The following is a 17,218-nucleotide window of genomic DNA, read 5'->3' on the forward strand; positions in this document are numbered from 1 at the left end:
CCCCCCCCAGAAGCCTGCAGGAGCTGGGGGAGGCATTTTGCAGCCCCCTGCACCTTTGGGGTGCCCTACCTGGGACACAGGAGCTGCAGCCAGCCGGGGTCGGAGCCACGGCCCATCTGCCAAGACAGGATGTGGGCCGGACGGGGGACACAATGTGGGGAAGTGAGAAGGGGACAGCAGGGACATCCCGTCGGCACAAGTGGGCTCACAGCCCCTCCAGCCCCCAGAGCTCCCGGGCACCCGGAGGGAGCTCTGACTCCTCGCCCCCAGCTCCCCCGGTGCTGCCGCCTCCTGCACCTGCCTGGCCCGGGGGGGCCCTGCCTGCAGCGGCCTGTCCGCGGGCGGCCGAGACGCGAAGGAGCTGGTTGGGCCGGGCAGGTGTCGGGTGGGAGCGGGGTCCGCTCAGCCCACACAGGTGTGGCCGCGCCGGCTGCGGCAGCAAAGCTCCGCGCCCGGCTGGCCCCGTCTTGCTGGGTGGCAGGAGCCTCCCGCGCCGCTCGCAGCCCGGGGCGGACGGGCACACCCCGTCATTACCCCAGCTGCCGGCGCTGCCCGGGCAGGGAGGGGGCGGCAGGGCCGGCACGGCCTGCTGGGGGCGAGGACGGTGTGAAGCTATTGCCCACCAGCGCCTGGCCCTTCCCCTGTTGCGGGGAGGGCGAGCGGGGGATCGTGACCCCCTCGCTGCGTGGGACCCTGCGGGGGCACCCCCGCGCCCCATCGGTGCCCCTGACGCGTGGGGGAGGCAGCCGGGGTCAGGCCCAGCAGCTGCTCGGGACGTGCCCTGCGGGTCCGCAGTGCACAATGACCCCATTGAGGTCCCGCGGGGCGGGGGGAACACCCAAGGTGGTGGTGGCAGAAGTGACTCCAGTGTCAAGCCAAGCCTCAACCCTGCTATTTATACCCGGCGGAGGGGTGGCCTTTGAGGGAATGGGGATGGAAGCGCTGCCGACCCCTCCCTGCCGCATGCCAGGGCATCCCGGAGGGCAGCGGCTCCGGCCCCCCGGCTTTCCCTCCCCACCCCACGCCCCAGCCCGGCGCCAGCCCTGCCAGGAAGAGCCCCAGCGCCGGGACCAGCTGCAGCCGCTTCCTCCCGGCCCCGCCAGGAACTGGGGAGCCCTCAGGGGCTCCAAGCCCCCGGCTGCAGCGGGGCAAAGTGAACCGAGCAGCCAGGGAGCTCCAGGGCTCGAGGGGGGCTTGCACCAAGCAGCTGGGTGCTGGATGCCAGGATCCAGCTGGGAGCTCCTTGGGAACCTCCCAGCTTTACCAAGGGCGAAGTCCCGGCACATCAAAGGCGGGCGGAGGCAGCGGGAGCCGGGGCAGGAGCCTTTGGTCCCTGCCAGCGCCCGGCTCCGCCACCCCACGGAGCTCCCACCGCCCTGCACCGGGGTCTCGTGCCGGCACACCCGGGTCCGGGGTCGTGCCCCCCTCCACGGCGTGGCACCCAGCCCATCGCTGTGGCAACCGCCATCAGCTCCGGGTGTATTTTCTGCACCAGGGCCACTGTGGGAACCTGGACGGATGCCACCTCATTCCGCTGGGCTCTCTGGGCCGCCTTTGTAGCCGGCCTCGAGCCCAGCTGGCAGCCGCTTCCTCCCCAGGCTCCCCCTGCTCCTCGCGGGTCATGGCCCTGGCCGGGAGCCGGTGGGAGGGGGCTTGGCTGGAACTCCCCCAAGCGAGACCACGCACCCCCTCCAGCCCCCGCCGGCTTTGGGCCACCTCCAGCAGAGCCATGTGGCCTCCAAGGCCACCCTGAGTGAGGGCTGTGCCCATGGCCCCTGGAATGAGCTCCTGCCAAGGCACCTGGGACCCCCAGGGTAATGCACGGCCCACCGCCCCCTGCCTGACTCTGGCCCCTCGCAGGGAGCTCCACAGGGATGGAATAGCCGAGCACAGCAGCACGGTCTGACATTCCCATGTCCCGTTACCACTCTCCCCAGCCTGCCAGTGGCTTTTCCCCATCCGTGCCTCAGTTTCCCCATGAGAGAACGCGCCCCGGGCCAAGGTTTGCTGCGTGGCCTGTGTGGCACTCTGGGGCTGCTGGCCCGGGAGCACCATGACAAGCTGTGTCGTGCTGGCTGCAGCACCCGCCCTCCTCAACGCCCGCCGGCCCTTGCTCTTGTGTCGGGATTTTGGGGGTGAGGCCGCTGGGGTGACACTCCTCACAGCTCCGCCGCCATCTGCAGGCAAGGCACCCCCAGAACCGGGACCAAGGGGCCCCCCCAGGACAGATCCCGGTGCCAGACCCCGAGCCAGGTCCCGCTCCTCCCCACAGGGTTTTCCCTGAGCTGTGCCACGCTCCCTCTGCGGGGCCACGTGCGTGGGAGGGAATCGGAAAAGGAGCATTTTCCAGAGCTGGAAACCCAGAGGAAAAAGGCTGCCGGCCGGAATGATTAACACGGGCGGGTTAATCATTATACAGCAGCAGCACCCGCCGCCCCTCCCCATCCTAAGGAAGCTGTGAGGATTCGGCCTTCGAGCCGCCCAAGGGCAGCGTGGCCCAAGGACGCTCCGGGCTGTGCTAGCGGCGTGTGGAGCCTCCGCTGACCTTCCCACGCCGGGGCCAGCGGCAGCACCCGCGGGCCTCGGGTGGGAGAGGGCCAGGTCTGCACCCAGGCGCTGCAGAGCCTCCGGGACAGGCAGGGAGCTGCCGGCACCCCGGAGGGGTCCCCACACTCCGGGGAGGTACTGCCACGTCCTGCAGCTCCCTGGCAGTGAGAGGGGTGGGGGCAACCCCCCCCCACGCTGATGCTGCAGGGTGGGCACCGATGGTGCGGGGCAGCAGCTGAGATGGGCAGGATCCCCAAGGCGCCGAGGTTTGGGCAGGGAAAGGGGCGGCTCTGCCGGGTGAGTCAGCCCGGAGGGAGCGGGGCTTCCTGGGGCTGCGGTGGGGTTTGGGGTTGTTTTTCCCGCAGAGAGAGGAGAGCTGGAACCTTTCGCCTGCATTCGGGACTGGGTGGGACGGGGAAATGCCACGCGGCCAAACGCAGGGACGGCCGCCAGCACCGGGAGATTTGGCCTGGCAGAACCCGGCCCGTCTCGGAAATCATCCCCCGGAGAAGCGACGCCGCCGGCAGAATCCGTGATGCTTCACTTTCCGAGCGCTCCCGGCCCCGCTCCCCACCCTCCATCTGGCAGCAGAGGATGCGAGTCATGGGAGAGAGCCCTGGGTGGAAAGGGAGGAGGGGGGCAACACCAGCCCTCCCCCGCTCCCACCGCGTTCCGGGCAGCCCTTCCCCTCTCACACCCACCACGCCCCAGCCCAAAGCCGGAGACAAACAGGTCCCGGGCTCCCGGGGATAACTCCACCACATTGCCCGTGCTCCCGGTCCTGCATGGCCCCAGCAGAGGCAGGGAGCCAAAGGCAGGGGCACCTCGGCACCCACAAGCCAAAAAGAGGCAGAAACACAGATGGAGGCTGCTGTGCCCCAAGGCAGGTGCCAGCACTCCAGGAACAGCAAAGTGCCACACTGGTGTCACAATCCAGGCTGATGTGGGGGCAGGGGAGAGGAGGGAGAGCGACCTGCTGAATCACATCGTGACCCACACCATGGTTCACGGACCCCACCTCCCTGCCAGCCCCCAGTTGGGCTCATCCCTGCAGTACCTGCACAGTGAGCTGGGAACAGGAAAGGGCTTTGCCTCTGGAGCAGCTGCAGCCACACATCCCCTGCACCGAGTCAGGCCATTTTTGTGGCATCCAGCAGGACGTGACTGCTGGTGGCTCTGGCATGGGCAGTGGGAGCCAGGGGAGGAGGAGAACGTGGCTCTGCAGAGCAAGATAACCAAGCACGTTGGAGGCAGAGGGGCTCAAAGCCGAGGCTGCAGGGAGCAGGCTGGCCTGGGAGTGTGGAGGAGCACAGGCAATCACCCACACAGGCCCTGCACCCCCAAAAAGTGCAGCTCAGGTTGAGTAGGGCTACGATGCTGCCAGCCAGGCACCCACAGTCCCTGCCCAGTGGCTCAGGACAAAAGCTTTGTCCTTGCATCCATGAGGTCCCATCCCCAGGGTCTCTGCACATGAAGGGTCCCCCACTGCTCCCCTCAAACGCAGCCTACAAGTCCCAGCAGGTATCAGGCTGCAGAGCACCCGGCGAGGGGGGCAGGACCGGATCCCTCGGCCCCCCCAGCTCCCCTGGCGCTGGCGGGAGGCAGTGGGAAGAGCTGGTGAGAGGACGCTGACGGAGACACTTTTTTCCCGTCCTAAAAATAGCAGCTGGCCGTTTCCCCAGCTTCCCGGCCTCGCCAACGCTCTTCCATTAGATGAAAAACCCAAGGCAGCCACCTTCCGTCAGCACGGCTGCGTGTGCTGGGGGAGGCTCACGCAGCCGAAATAGCAGCTGGGGACAGAGAGGGGCAGCGGGAGAGGGAAGGGAGCCGGCCGGCCCCAGTAATTCCCAAGATGTTTTAATTAGTACAGCTCTGACTCTGAAGCTTTGCTTATGCTCAGTGCAATGTCTGACCTTTAAGGAAAAAAAAAAAAAAAAAGGAATGAGAGGGGAAGGGGAAAAGGCACTGGAGCAGCTCAGGAGCTGGAAGTCGGCTGAGCTTCAAATAGGCTCCGCGTCAGGCACTCGGAGGCTTTTAATAAGCCACAGAGTGAGAAATTTAACACCACGGGCTCTATTTTTGATCACTTGTGAAGGGGGGGGAGAGAAAGACAGAGTGAGCGAGAGGAGGGGGAGGAGGTGGTGGTGAGAAGAGGAGGCTGCCAAGATTACATCCTGGGTGGCAGTGCCGAAAATAGCCGTGCCCTGCTCCGAGCGCAGAGCGGCGGGAGCCGCGCAGGGCACGCGGGAGGCCGGAGCGGCGAGCACTGACCTCACAGGCAGCCAACGCGCCTTCCCCGGCTGGAACACTGCAGGGAAAAGGGGATTAGAGCGACGCAGAGGGAGGGACGGAAGCTCTGCACAGCAGTGGAAACCCGAAATCCCTCTGGAAAGGCGTGGGAGGGTGGCATGGAGCGAGGGGCCCGGCTGCAGCTGGTGCAGCAGGACACACATCCCAGATGGCTGGCACAGGCAGAGCTGTCCCCTTGCCCAAACCTGACCCTTCCCAGTGGTGCTGCATCCCAGTGAACCTTTCCTGCTTCCCTGGGTTGTGAGGAGCCCTGAGGAATCCCAGGTGGCCTCCTCAGCAGGGCTGCACCCAGCGAGCACCAAGCTCAGCAGAGCAGCTCCAGCCATCCCCAGCACAAACGGAAGCAGGAAAGATTTCACCATGCACAGCATCTGCTTCCCTCTCCACGCCAAGCCCATCTCCAGGAGCAGGGGAAGTGCCACTGGCAGCAGCAGGGGATGGGGCAGAGCCCCAGCAGCTGCTGTCCAGCTGTGGGAAGCACCCTGCTGTGCCAATGTGGATTCCTGCAGCGCTGGAGCCAGGAGGCTGAGCCAGTGCAGGGACAGCACGGCTCTGGAACAGATCTGTGCTCCTGCGCTGCTGAAACCCCGCAGTCCAAGTGGTTACTGCAGATGGAGGTGGCTGGAGCACAGGGAGGGGATTATAAATCTGTCTGATGAACCTCCTGGGGGAGAGTCTCCCCAGCCAAAGCCCAGGGCAGTGTTGGTGACCCCTTCCCAGGGTGAATCTGCCTTGGGGCAGGAGCTGGGAACTGCTCCTGGCTCCAGCTGCCTGGGAAGAAGGCGATGTGCCACAAGAGGGGGTCACATTTCCTTTTAATTGATCAGAACCATTTCTCCACCTCCATTTGTCCTGTTCCATCTGTACAGTCAGGGAGCAGAACAGGGACAGGCTGGGAGTTCTGCATCCACAGTGGGATTCCTGCAAAACACAAAGTGGGGGCAGGTTAGTGCGGGGTGGGCTCGGCTGGGCTGTGGATCCCCATCCCAGGGCTTGGCCCCACTCCAGCTGAGCAACTGCTGTGAGTAAACATGAACCACCAGCTCTACAGGACCAAAGAGCACCAGGACCAGAGATCAGGAGAGAGCAGGAGCTGGTGCCCTCCTGTGCTCCAGGCTGAGCCCGTTGGAGGCTGTCAGTGACTCACAGCCCTGCACAGCACACGCTGCCGCAATTCCCGGCTGCCAGCACGTGGGAAGGGAAGGGATGAGGCACAGTCTGTGCAGGGCAGAGCAAAAAGAGGCCACAAGGTAAGAGCCTGGCCTCACCTCCCCTGAGAATGAAGCTGTTTGTCTTTGTGGGAGTGCATGTGGCAGAGACCACGTGCTGCTCTCCCTGTGGGGCCCAGCATCCCCCACTCTGCCCCCAAGCTGTCCCCAAATATGTCCAGTCCCACTGGGACCTGGGGAACCAGCGAGGCCTCAGCAGTGACCACAGTTCCCAGTCTGTCCCAGCACTATCCACCCACCCTGGTCAGGGCTGAACTGCAGTGTCACAGCTGGGCTGGACCCCACAGTGTCACAGCCAAGGCCAGGCCCCACTGCCACCCAGCAGCCCCAGGTCAGCTCTGGGCTGGGGACCCCCATGAGCCCCCCAGAGCTGAGGCCTGACCCTGGCAAGGGACAGCTGTGGTCACTGCTCCCCAGAAGCAAGGTGGATCCCCTCACCCAGCCCAGCAGGCCCTAGAGCAGGGCCGGATGTTCAGCCAGGCTGCAGGTGAACCTCACCTGGATTTACTCCAGAGCCTTTACCAGGGCTTCGTTAGCTTCTACCTTAATCTGAGCTTCTGCTTTAGCAGCTTCATCAGACGCTGCTGCCATCTCTGACACAGCTTTCTCCAGGTTGGATTTTGCAGTCTGGACATGAGGGCACAAAGAATGTGTGTCATTGGGAGACACTGCAGGAGAGGGGACTGTCCTTCCCTCCCTCCCCTGCAGCCACTGGTCCTTCATATGGATGCCAAGGACCCACTGACTTCGGAGCCTCACAGAGCTACAGACACAGCTGTGCTGGCCCCAGACACCTTATCAGCAGGGAAAAGCTGTTCTGGAGGTGAGGACAAGGTCAGTGTCTGTCCAAGGGGTGGGAAATGGTGCGCAGATTTATGGCTGCAGAGCTCCCTCTCTCCAGAGAGTTCACCAAGGAGGAGCCCCAAGCCTCTGATCCCAAAATGTAGTGGGGGTGCAGACACAACCCTGGGTTTTGGGCACAGGAAGCTCCCAACACAAGGACTCCAGAGCAGAGAAGGGGAGCAATTTCCCCCAGGGCTGGTGAAATCTCTGGGTACTCACAGCCAGGTCCAGCATGTCCATGGTCACTGCCTCCTCTGCCAGCACCTGCACCGTGGAGTCGGCGTGGACAGTGACAGAGCCGCTGCTCACTGTGAGGCACAACATGGGGGGGCTCAGCCAGGGGGCTCAGCCAGGGCATCCCTACCATCCTTTCCCAGAACAAACCCTCAGCCCCCCCTGTCACATTTCCAGCATTCAGGGACTCAGCTCCCACCCCAAGGCAAGCTGGAGCAGGGGATGCTCCCGGAAAGCCTGAGCAGAACCAAGACCTGACCCCAGCCCACGGATCCCAGATCAGCTTCCAGCAGCCCCTGGCAGGCTGGGAAAGCAGAAATCCCTGGAAGTGCACCAGGTCACACCTGGATGGGCAGAGCCTCCCTTGTGAAAGCAGCAAGAACACCATCCCCATGCACACCTTTCCTCCCCAGCTCCTCCTGCCTCGCTCACCAAAGTACTTGGTGGCTGTCCCATCCTCAGCATGGACTGTGACAACGCCCGGCCGGAGCACCTGGAGCGTGGGGACGTGGGATGCCAGGATGCCAAAGGAGCCGGTCAGCGTGGGCACATCCACCTGCTTCACGTTGGCACCGTTGTAGAACACCTGGAGGAAGAGGGCAAAAAGGCACAGTCACCAGGGATGGGGGGATGGAAAGCAGCAGCTCTGGAGAGCCCAGGGAAGAGCCTATCCCAAGGGAGCAGCCCAGCCCCCAGCTCCTGGCAGGTTCAGCACATCCAGGTGTGCCCAGGACAGGCTGCACCTGCACAGGGTGGGAGCGGAGCCGGGCTCCAGAGCACAGATCCTGGCAAAGGCAGCGGGGAAGCGTTCCCAGCTCCCAGGGGCACGGCGGGGAGGCGGCACATGGAGACACAGAGTCGGGAGTGGGCGAGAGGCGCCGGCACAGCCGGGAGCAGCCTGGGAAGAGCGTGGGGAGCCCTGAGCTGCCGTCCCCGCTCCGGCCCACGCTGCCGGGCTGTCCCTGTCCCCAGCGCCAGCCCGCGCCCTGCCCCGGGGACAGGCTCGGCCGGGCCCGGCGGGGGCGGACCGGCCGTGTCCCGCTGCAGGGCAGGGCTGGAGCGGCCCCGGGAAGGCCCCGGAGCGCTGCGGCGGGGCCGGGGCTGGCAGGGCTGGAGCGGCCCCGGGCAGGCCCCGGAGCGCTGCGGCGGGGACGGAGCGCCCGGGTCGGACGGGCAAGGCCCGAGGTCAGGGCCAAGGTCAGCCCGGGGACAGCCCTGTGAGACCCGGCCGTGCCCCGGGAACCGCAGAGCCCCCGGGAGCGGACAGCCCCGCGGGGGCGGCAGCACCGCCCGCGACCCGCCCGCCCCGCGCCCTCAGGGGACACCGGGCGAGGCGGCGGCGGGGACACCGGGAGCGGGGCTGCGACGGGCCTACCTGTGTGGGTGAGGCGAAGGTGAAGGCCATGGCGGCGGGGCCGGCGGCGGGATCGGCATAGCCGCGGGCGGGGGGCAGCGGCAGCGAGGGGCGGGCGAGGCGGAGGAGGCGGCGGGCGCAGAACATCGCGGCCATGGCGGCGGCGGCGGCGGCGCGGGGCAGGCCGGGACGGCACCGGACCACAGTTCCCGACGCACCCCGCGCGCCACCCGGCGGAGGAAAAGTACGCTGCGCCGCATGGCCTTATGGGAATTGTAGTCCCCGCCGCCAGCCGAGTGCCGTGGTGCTGGGCGGGGGGGCCCGCTCCGCCCCCGCACCGAGGGGCAGCCGCACCCCCGGCCCGGTCCGGCCGTGCCCCGGCGGCTCGGGGCGCTCCGGGGCAGGGCTGGGCACAGGGAGCTGCGACAGGGATGCAGGCAGGGCTATGGGACAGGCAGGGGTACAGACAGCAGAGGGACAGGCAGGGATGCAGGCAGGGATCCAAGGAGGGCTGGTGCAGGCAGGGATGCAGGCAGGGATGGTGCGGGCAGGACTGGCACAGACGGCTGTGAGGGCAGGAGTGGAGGCAGGGCTGGTGTAGGCAAGGGTGGTGCAGGCAGGGATGCAAGCAGGAGTGCTGTCAGGGCTGCAGCAGGCAGCGGTGTAGTCAGGGCTGGGGCAGGCAGGAATAAGAGCAGCGGTGCAGGCAGAGGTAGGGGAAGGGGCGCAGGCAGGGCGTAGAGGCAGGATTGTGGGGCAGGCAGAGGGGCAGGGGGTACGGGCAGGGCTGGGGCAGCCCCTGTCCCCACGTGACGCCCGCGCCGCGCGGGGGCGGCTCCGGTTCATTCATAAATCCCGGGGCCGCTCCGCCGCACCGAGCGCAGCGGCGGCGATGGAGCCCCGGTCTCGGTTGTAGGTGAGTGTCTGGCTCCACCGCCTCGCGACAGCCCCTATCGCGACATAGGGAGCCGGCCCGGCCGAGGGGAGACCATCACGGTAGAGGTCCCGGGGGCTCCTGCCTCGCTGTCACCAGCCCTGTCACCAGCTCTGCCTGCATCCCTTATTCCTGCCTGTCCCACATCCCTGCTCGCATCCCTCATATCGCTCATCCTCCATCCCTGCCCCACATTCCTGCCTGCATCCCGCAGCCCTGCCTGCATCCCGCATCCCTGCCTCCATCCCCGCCCCACATCCCTGACTGCATCCCCGTCACCTGGGGAAGGGGCTGGGGCGCGGGGCTGCAGCCTCAGGGGGCACAGCGGGTCCCCCCCACGCCCCCAGTCCAGCCCGACCCCGTGGGTCGCACACACGCGTGGGGCGCAGCCCCGGCCCGCCCCCCGCACCCCTTCCCACGTGCGGAGGCGCGGCACCACCGGGATCCCCCGACCCCGAGCCCCCGCCCCGGGCACTGGCGGCGACCGCGGGTCCCGCCCCATGTCCCCCCCGGGGGGGACAGCCCGGGGACCGGCCCCCTCCTCCAGACAATGGCCGTCCTGTTCCTGTCGGGTCGCCATGGAGACGGGATTCCTCCATGATGGGGAACAGGAGGGATATTCTTCCCGCTCCCCCCGGCCCCCAACCTCGGGCCTGAGGGTGCTCCACAGGGATCCCGCCCGTGGGGCGCCCATCCCACGTGGAGCCGCAGCCCCCCTCGCCAGGGGTCCCCCCAAGGGGATGGGAAGCGGGACCCCCCACCCCTTTACCCTTTCTCGGGGGTCTCAGGGTGGGTCCCCTCACCTCGTGCTGCATCCCACCAGCTTGGAGAGGCGTGAGGGTCGGCGCAGGCAGGGGGTTCTCTGCCTCGGGAGGCCGCCCACGCCCCCATATCCCTCCAAGGGGTTGATACCCCGACCTGTGACAGGGCTGCCCTCAGCCATCACTGTCCCTCACTGCCAGCTGCGACACGGCCACCCCTGCGCTGTCCCCACGAGTGACAGTCCCCACCCCTTCACGGGCTCCATTCACATTTTTCCCTGACCTAATTTTGAGCGGCTTCCAAGTGCCCACCCCTGCCCGCTCCGGGGGTCCCCGACACAGCATCGCCCACCCAGCCCCGGCTCAGCCCCTTCGGCAGCCTGGGGACACACGGAGGGGACACACGGAGGGGACACACGGCCTCGCAGCGGGCGCTGGAGCTCGGAAGCCCCCGGGAAGGACCAGACACGCGGGAGGGTGATGAGGTCCCACCGGGTCCCCAAAGGCCGCAGAGGAGGGGAGCGGGACCCCTGTCCCGGCGGCTCTCGCTCCTCAGGAGCTCGGCGCGGCCCCCCCGGCCCCTCGGTGTCCCCCCCCCGCCCCCCCCGCGCGGACAGCCCGGTGACGGAGCCGCTCTCGGGATGACTCACGAGCGTCACCCGTCGCGCTCCGGCGACACCCACGCCACGAGCTGTGGGGCGGCCACCTGCCCCCCGTGCCTGCCGGGAGCCCCCAGCGCGGCTCCCCCCGAGCTGCCGCGGCCAGGGGGTCTCCCCCGGCGGCGGGGCTGGGGCTGCCTTTGGCCCCTGGCGACGGCAGCGCGGTGTCACCCCGGATCTGGGGCAGGGATTTCACCCCCCACCGGCCAGTTCTGGCCACCGGCACTCGCCACCGTTTGGGAGGGTTCCGGCCCCAGCCGCGCGTGGGGACGGTGGCTGCTCTTGGCGGGGCCGGGGGTTGTGCCCACACGAGTCCGGGGGCTGTACCCGGAGGGGGTGAGGGGCTCCCTGGGGAGGGGCAGCGGTTCTGCCCTCTCCTCCCCATCCCTCCATCCGTCCATCCCTGCTTCGCTCCTGACCACACCCTCCATCCCCTCATCCTTCCCCTGAGCACACCCTCCCTTCATCCCTCCATCCCGGTCCCTCCCTCCATCTCTCCATCCCGGTCCCTCCCTCCCGGTCCCTCCCGGCAGCTCCGCACCGCGGTGCCGGGCAGGGGCCGGGCAGGAGCCGCCGCCGCCGCTCCCGGCCCGGCCCCGCCGTCCCGGCCGGTGCCTCCCTCTGTCTCCTCCCGCCCCAGGACACGCTCGGGCCGGGACAGACCATGAGCGATGACCCAACACCCTGGGACAACGCGACCGAGAGCGCCACGGTAAGTCCTGCCTGTCCCTGCCTGCCCCCGCCTGTCTCTGCGCCCCTCCCCGAGCCGCCAGCCCCGGGGTCCCGGGGAGGGGGGGATGCATGCCCGGAGCTGTGGGCTTCTCGTGGCTGCCGTGGGGCTGCCGTCTTCGCTCGGGTGGGGACGGCAGCAGCCCCGCTGTCACCCCCTGCTCTGCCAGTCTGAGAGTGGGTGACAGTTCTCAGTGCCCTGCACGCTGCTGGGATGCTCTGGGTGCTGGGGGTCCGGGAGCCTGGGCGCGGATCAGCCCCTCTCCCCCAGGCAGGGGGAGCGAGCACCGAGCCCCGCGGTGGGGCAGGGTTGGGGGTCCTGTCGCCGTCCCCATCCCCATCCCCGTTCCCACTCCCACTCGGCGCGGGGCCCGCGGGCGGCTCAGCCTCCCCGGCTGCCGTTGCCTTGGTGCAGGCAGGGCCCGGGGGCGGCGGGGGGTGGGGGGCGCGGCGGCTCTGGGGGCAGCGCTGGCGTCAGCAGCAGCTTTGCGGTGGGTCGGGGCCCCCCAGCGCGTCCCCGCGGCTCAGCCCCTCGGCCCCGGGCAGGCGGTGCCCGGCGAGGTGTCCCCTCAGGATGGGTACGTGCTGCTGCTCGCCCTGCTCTCCATCTTCATCGGGGGCACCCTGGTCCTGCTCTCGGGCATCCTGATCATCTGCCGCCGCTGCTGCGAGGCCGACCGCCGGCACTCCAGGTGGGCAAGGGGTGACCACGCCACTGTCCCCGGGGTGTGTGGCACCGCACGGAGGGTCAGGGGGGCTGGCCTGGCCACCTCTGACCCTCCTCCCCCCGCAGAGCCAGCGATGACCCCGAGAAAACCAACACCACTTACCTGGATGACTCGCAGCAGGCGCAGGGTGAGTGACCCGAGTGCTGTGCTGATCCCCTGCAGTTACATCCCGAGCTCTGGGGAGGGGTGTGAGGCAGCTCCTGGGCCCTCCCCTCCCAAGATGCAGCCCCCGGCCCCACAGCAGTGACCACCACACACCCCTTGTGCCCTCCATTGTCCATCTCTGGCTGTGGAGCAGGATTGGCAGCCGGGAGCAGGGAATTCCAGGCCGGCATTGAGGCCATGAGTGCAACAAGTTTGCCAAGCCTCAGCTGGGGAAGCTGGGGAATACACCACAGTGCGGGGAGCTGGTTGCTGACCCCCTTCTCTGCAGATATCACTGGCAAAGCGGAGGACCCTGAGTGCCTGTCGTCCTCCAGCTACCGGGATGCGGAAAGCGAGCGGTTCCTGTCCTCCAGCTCCTCCACTGCCCGGCGCGTCTCCTTCAACGAGGCCGCGCTCTTTGACCAGGGCAAGAAGACCCAGGAGAAGGGGAGGAGGTGAAGCTCTGGGCTGAGGGGGGCACAGAGGGTTGGGGCTGTCCCTCCTGACCCAGCTGTCCCACAGGTACACACTGACAGAGGGGGACTTCCACCACCTGAAGAACGCCCGCCTGACTCACCTGCACCTGCCGCCGCCTGCCCTGAAGATTGTCACCATCCACGAGTGCGAGTCCAGCGAGAACAGCCTGGCCATGACCCCCCGCCTGCCCCCGCCCAAGCCCGGTCTCGCCATCTTCCAGGTGAGCCCTCAGTGCCCGAGGGACAGATGGCACGTGGCACCCTGCAGCACCCCAGGGAGGCACCGCTGGGCCCAGGGTGGGAGTCTCAGGGCATTGCTGGAAGTAGAGACAGGAGGTCCTGGGGTGCAGGGGCCCCAGCCTTGTGCAGACCCCCTGAGCGTGCTCTGCTTTGCAGCCCCCCGCGGGGGCCCTGCCCCGGCCAGTGCTCCCCAGCCATGCCGTGGGCCCCAGCTCTGCCCTGCCCGGGGACACCTACAACTCCACCGTGGACACCAGCTTCACAGAGGCCAGCCCGTCCGCCTCCTCCGACTCCGGGGAGGGGCCTTCGGTGAGTGCTGGGGCAGGGGGGCCGGGACTGGGCAGGGGAAGGGGCTCCCAGCCTGCACAGCCCCAAGGGTCCTGTCCTGCTCCCTCCCTGCTCCCCCAGATCCCATCCCTGCCCTCTCGCTCCATGCCAGGGCTCAGGAAGAGACGTGGGCATCCAGCTAGAAACAGGCTCTGCCCCCCCCGCCCCCGCCTCGTCCCTGCCCCGGGGGACATTTGTGCATCTGCTGCAGCCCGGCTCTGCGGAGCGGACAAAGGAGCCGAGTGGGATGCGGGGGGGCTGGGGAGGCATGCTTGGGTCCGAGCGGGCACTCACGGCCCCCCCGTACCCCCAGTTCACAGCAGCACCCAGGAGTGGGAAGGCGGCTGGGGCAGGCAGTGCCGGCCCCGGGGAGCCCCCCGCGACCCCCCCCCAGGGGACCGTCCTGCAGTTCTTCACCCGCCTGCGTCGCCACGCCAGCCTGGACGGGGCCAGCCCCTACTTCAGGATCAAGAAGTGGAAGCTGGAGAGCACCCAGCGGGCGTCCAGCCTGGACACCAGAGGTGGGGGTCAGGGGGGCAATGCCGGGCCGTGCAGCGTGGGTGGCCATATGTGGGTGGGGGGCTGCTGGTGCCGGTTGGGTTGTCCCCCCAGCTCTGCCCTGCGCCCCCCAGGATCCCCCAAGCGTCGGCAGTTTCAGAGGCAGCGGGCGGCCAGCGAGAGCATGGACCAGGAGGACCGGGACCCCCATCAGACCGACATCATCCAGTACATTGCCCACACGGACGACGTGTCCTTCCACCCCGCGGGGGGCCCCTTCCTGCCCTCCCCCGCCAGCCCCCCACCCTCTCTCGGCAGGTATTTTTCAGTAGATAAGAGGGGACGGGGATGGGTGAGCCGGGCACCGGGAAGGCACCGAGGGACCCCGCGCTGCCCTGGGCATGGGGGCTCTGCGGCTCTGGTGGGGCAACCGGGTCTGGGGTGAGCGGTCTGGGGGTGGCTGGTGAGGTTGGGCTGGGGCATGGGCACGATGGTGGCAACAGCATGGAGGACCAGGCTCCACCATGGCGCTGCTGTGGAGCCTGCAGGGGCTGGGCTGGCGCATCCCTGCCCGCTGCCTGCGGGGTCTGTCCCTGACGTGACACCGGGGTGGTGCCCGCAGGCTAGAGCCAGGCGAGGGGGTCGCGGGCAGCCCCGGCGAGCCCAGCGTGCCCGAGCAGCCCAGCGCCTACCACGACATCTGGAGCCTGCGCGCCTCGCTGGAGCTGTACGCGGCCTCCGAGCGCAGCAACGACCAGGACTCGGTGCGCAGCGACGGCGGGGACAGTGTCTCCTCCACCAGCGGCGTGCCCCCCTGCCCTTCCCCTTCCCTGGATGAGCCTGAAGGCCCCGAGGAGAAGTTCTGGGGTCGGCCCAAGCCGGAGGAGTCGGAGCCCGGCACACGCAAGCTGCTGCAGATGGACAGCGGCTACGCCTCCATCGAGGCGCCCAGCCGGGGGGGCGAGGAGGGCCCCCCCAAGGACCAGACAGCCTCCGAGAAGCGCATTTGCTTCACCAGCGCCGGGCGGAAAGGAACCATCTTCGAGAGCTTTGAGGGCCGGGAGCCGGAGGAGGAGGAAGATGAGGAAGAGGAGGAGGGGGGGAGCACGACCCTGGGCGCAGCGGGCGGGGGACACCTCCGTCCCCACAGCCCCCTGGCCTGGTCCCCGTATGGGCAGATGTTCCCGGGGCGGGAGGGGCTGCCCCGGCGGGACTACAGCATCGACGAGAAGACGGACGCGCTGTTCAACGCCTTCGTGCGCCACGACCCCCAGTTCGACGAGTCCCCGCTGCGGGGCAAGCACCGCTCCCGCACCCACCTGCGCAAGCAGTGGCAGCACACGAAGCAGTTCAGCGACCCCGGCGTGCGGTACCCGGCGCTGGAGCGGCACCGGACGCCCCTCCGCCGCGGCGACAGTGCCAACTACCCGCTGGACTCCCGGTTCCACAGCCCCCTGCCCCGCATCGTCAGCGCCGGCGACGAGGAGGCGGCAGAGGCGTCCGATGGGGTCCCCCCTGCCCCGGCGCTGCCTGACCCCGAGATCCAGGTGATCGTGGAGGAGCCCGGAGAGGCGGCCCCCGAGCCCAAGGCTGGCTCTGAGCCCCCCGAGGACGATGACTGCCCCGGCCCCGGGAGGTGCTTGGGGCTGGGCTCCGGCTCGGAGCTGATGGACAAGATCGCCGGCGGCCTGGAGGAGCGGCTCTACGGGCACCTGAGGAAAGCGGCAGAGAGAGAGACCCCCGAGTGCACGGTGGCCGTGGCGGCCAGTGATGCCTCCCCCGACCACAGCACGGTCTAGGCCCAGCGGGAGGGGGAGAGACCCCGGCACAGGGGGGCTCGGCCCCCACCAGGGTTCAGGGCTTCGTCCCCTCCTGCTGCCGGCACGGGGTGCCCAGTGCGGGAAGGGGGTCCCGGCCCAGGCCAGGAGGGCACGGGGGGACCCCTGGCTGTAACCTCAGCACGGGGGTCCGGTAGCGTGGGGTGGCCGAGCCCCCCGGCTCCCGGGAGCGAGGGCCTGGGCTGGGGGAGCCCCGGGGGTCGGGGCTCGGTGGAGAAGCCGAGCGTTGGCCGGGGGTCAGCGCCGAGGGACTTTGCTGAAGCCCTCACCCCGCTGAGCCCCCGTAGCACCTTCGCTGTCCCCTCTCTCCGAGGTTTTACAAGCAATAAGCCTCTCCTCCGGCCAGGAATGTCCCCAGGAAGGGGCCGGAGCTGGGTGTCCCCGCTCGGGGGGACGCTGCGGTGCCACCCTGGCCAGGGGGTCGTTTGGGGAGGGGCAGTCACCTCCTCAATCCCAAACCTACCAAGGTCTGCAGGGAGCCTGGGATCTAAACTGGAAGCAGGGGGTTTGGGCCAGGGGGATTCTAGAGGCGCTCAAGCTCCTCCTAGGGGGGCCCCCAGAGTGGCAGCCCAAGGGCTGGGGGGGGGGAAGGATTGGCCCCAGGGACCCCAAAAATACCCCCCGGAGGGGTGAGGGTGCCCGGTGCCTGCCCCTGGTGCTGCCCCCCTGCCCAGGGTACAGGGTGAGAGCAGAGCAGGGCATCCCCAGCATGTGCTGGGTGCTCCCCAGGAGCTCAGTGGGTGCTTAAGGATATTTATTTTTACAGAGGCGGCTGCTGCTCCAGGTGGGGAGGGCAGGGGGGGTGTTCACTTTTTATTGGGTTTTTAATTGTGTTTCAAAGGATGGGTGAAAAAGAGAAAAACAGAAACTGCCCCAGCCCAGCCCTGGCTGTGGCACCTGGGACTCGGCAGCGGGGGGGGGACAGGCAGGGCCCCCCCAGACCCCCATTGCATGCGAGTAGAGGCCGGGTTGCCCCTTCCCTCTGTGCAGGCTCTGCCCAAAGCTCTCCCTCCATCACCTCTGCGTTTTTAAGTCTATAAACAAAGGAGAAAAACCAAAACCAACCGTGACATCTCTGAGCTCTTTTCTTACCTTCTGCTCCCTCCCTGGGATGGTGCCTGCTCTGGGGGTGGGGTGGTGGGGGCAGGGGGGCTCCGGGCCTGGCATTGCCCCACAATTGTGGGGTTTGCCTGGGGGGCTGTGCCCTTCCAAAAGGAAAAGGAGGAAGAGGGGCTGGTCATACCCCTGACCAGGAGGAAGGACATGAAACCCACCTGCTGTTTTCACTTTATTTTTCTTTAAAAAAGAAAAAAAAAAAAAAAAAAAAAAAAAAAAAAAAAAAAAAAAAAAAAAAAAAAAGAAGGGGA

General features: G+C 67.9%; 2 protein-coding genes across 3 annotated transcripts; one reads left to right on the forward strand and one right to left on the reverse strand.

The window, feature by feature from the left end:
* Positions 1–5,655: 5,655 nt before the first annotated feature.
* On the reverse strand, positions 5,656–8,673 carry ATP5F1D (ATP synthase F1 subunit delta). The gene is made up of 5 exons (XM_041415286.1): positions 8,539–8,673; positions 7,596–7,749; positions 7,149–7,237; positions 6,585–6,713; positions 5,656–5,778 (listed from the first exon to the last, which is right to left on the reverse strand). The coding sequence occupies exons 1-4, from the start codon at positions 8,671–8,673 to the stop codon at positions 6,591–6,593; spliced, it is 501 nt and encodes a 166-aa protein (XP_041271220.1). The 3' UTR covers positions 5,656–5,778; positions 6,585–6,590.
* LOC121341611 (CACN subunit beta associated regulatory protein) lies at positions 8,654–17,218 on the forward strand. 2 transcript variants are annotated; one of them, XM_041415264.1, is made up of 10 exons: positions 8,654–8,761; positions 11,512–11,583; positions 12,147–12,292; positions 12,394–12,455; positions 12,762–12,927; positions 12,995–13,169; positions 13,345–13,497; positions 13,829–14,036; positions 14,148–14,331; positions 14,636–17,218. In XM_041415264.1, the coding sequence occupies exons 1-10, from the start codon at positions 8,672–8,674 to the stop codon at positions 15,810–15,812; spliced, it is 2,433 nt and encodes an 810-aa protein (XP_041271198.1). In that variant the 5' UTR covers positions 8,654–8,671; the 3' UTR covers positions 15,813–17,218. The 2 variants fall into 2 exon arrangements, with proteins under 2 accessions (XP_041271198.1, XP_041271207.1); XM_041415273.1 differs by lacking the exon at positions 8,654–8,761 and adding an exon at positions 8,862–9,433.

This window comes from Onychostruthus taczanowskii, unplaced genomic scaffold, assembly GCF_017590055.1.
Source record: "Onychostruthus taczanowskii isolate IOZ18803 unplaced genomic scaffold, ASM1759005v1 scaffold106, whole genome shotgun sequence".
NCBI lineage: Eukaryota > Metazoa > Chordata > Aves > Passeriformes > Passeridae > Onychostruthus > Onychostruthus taczanowskii.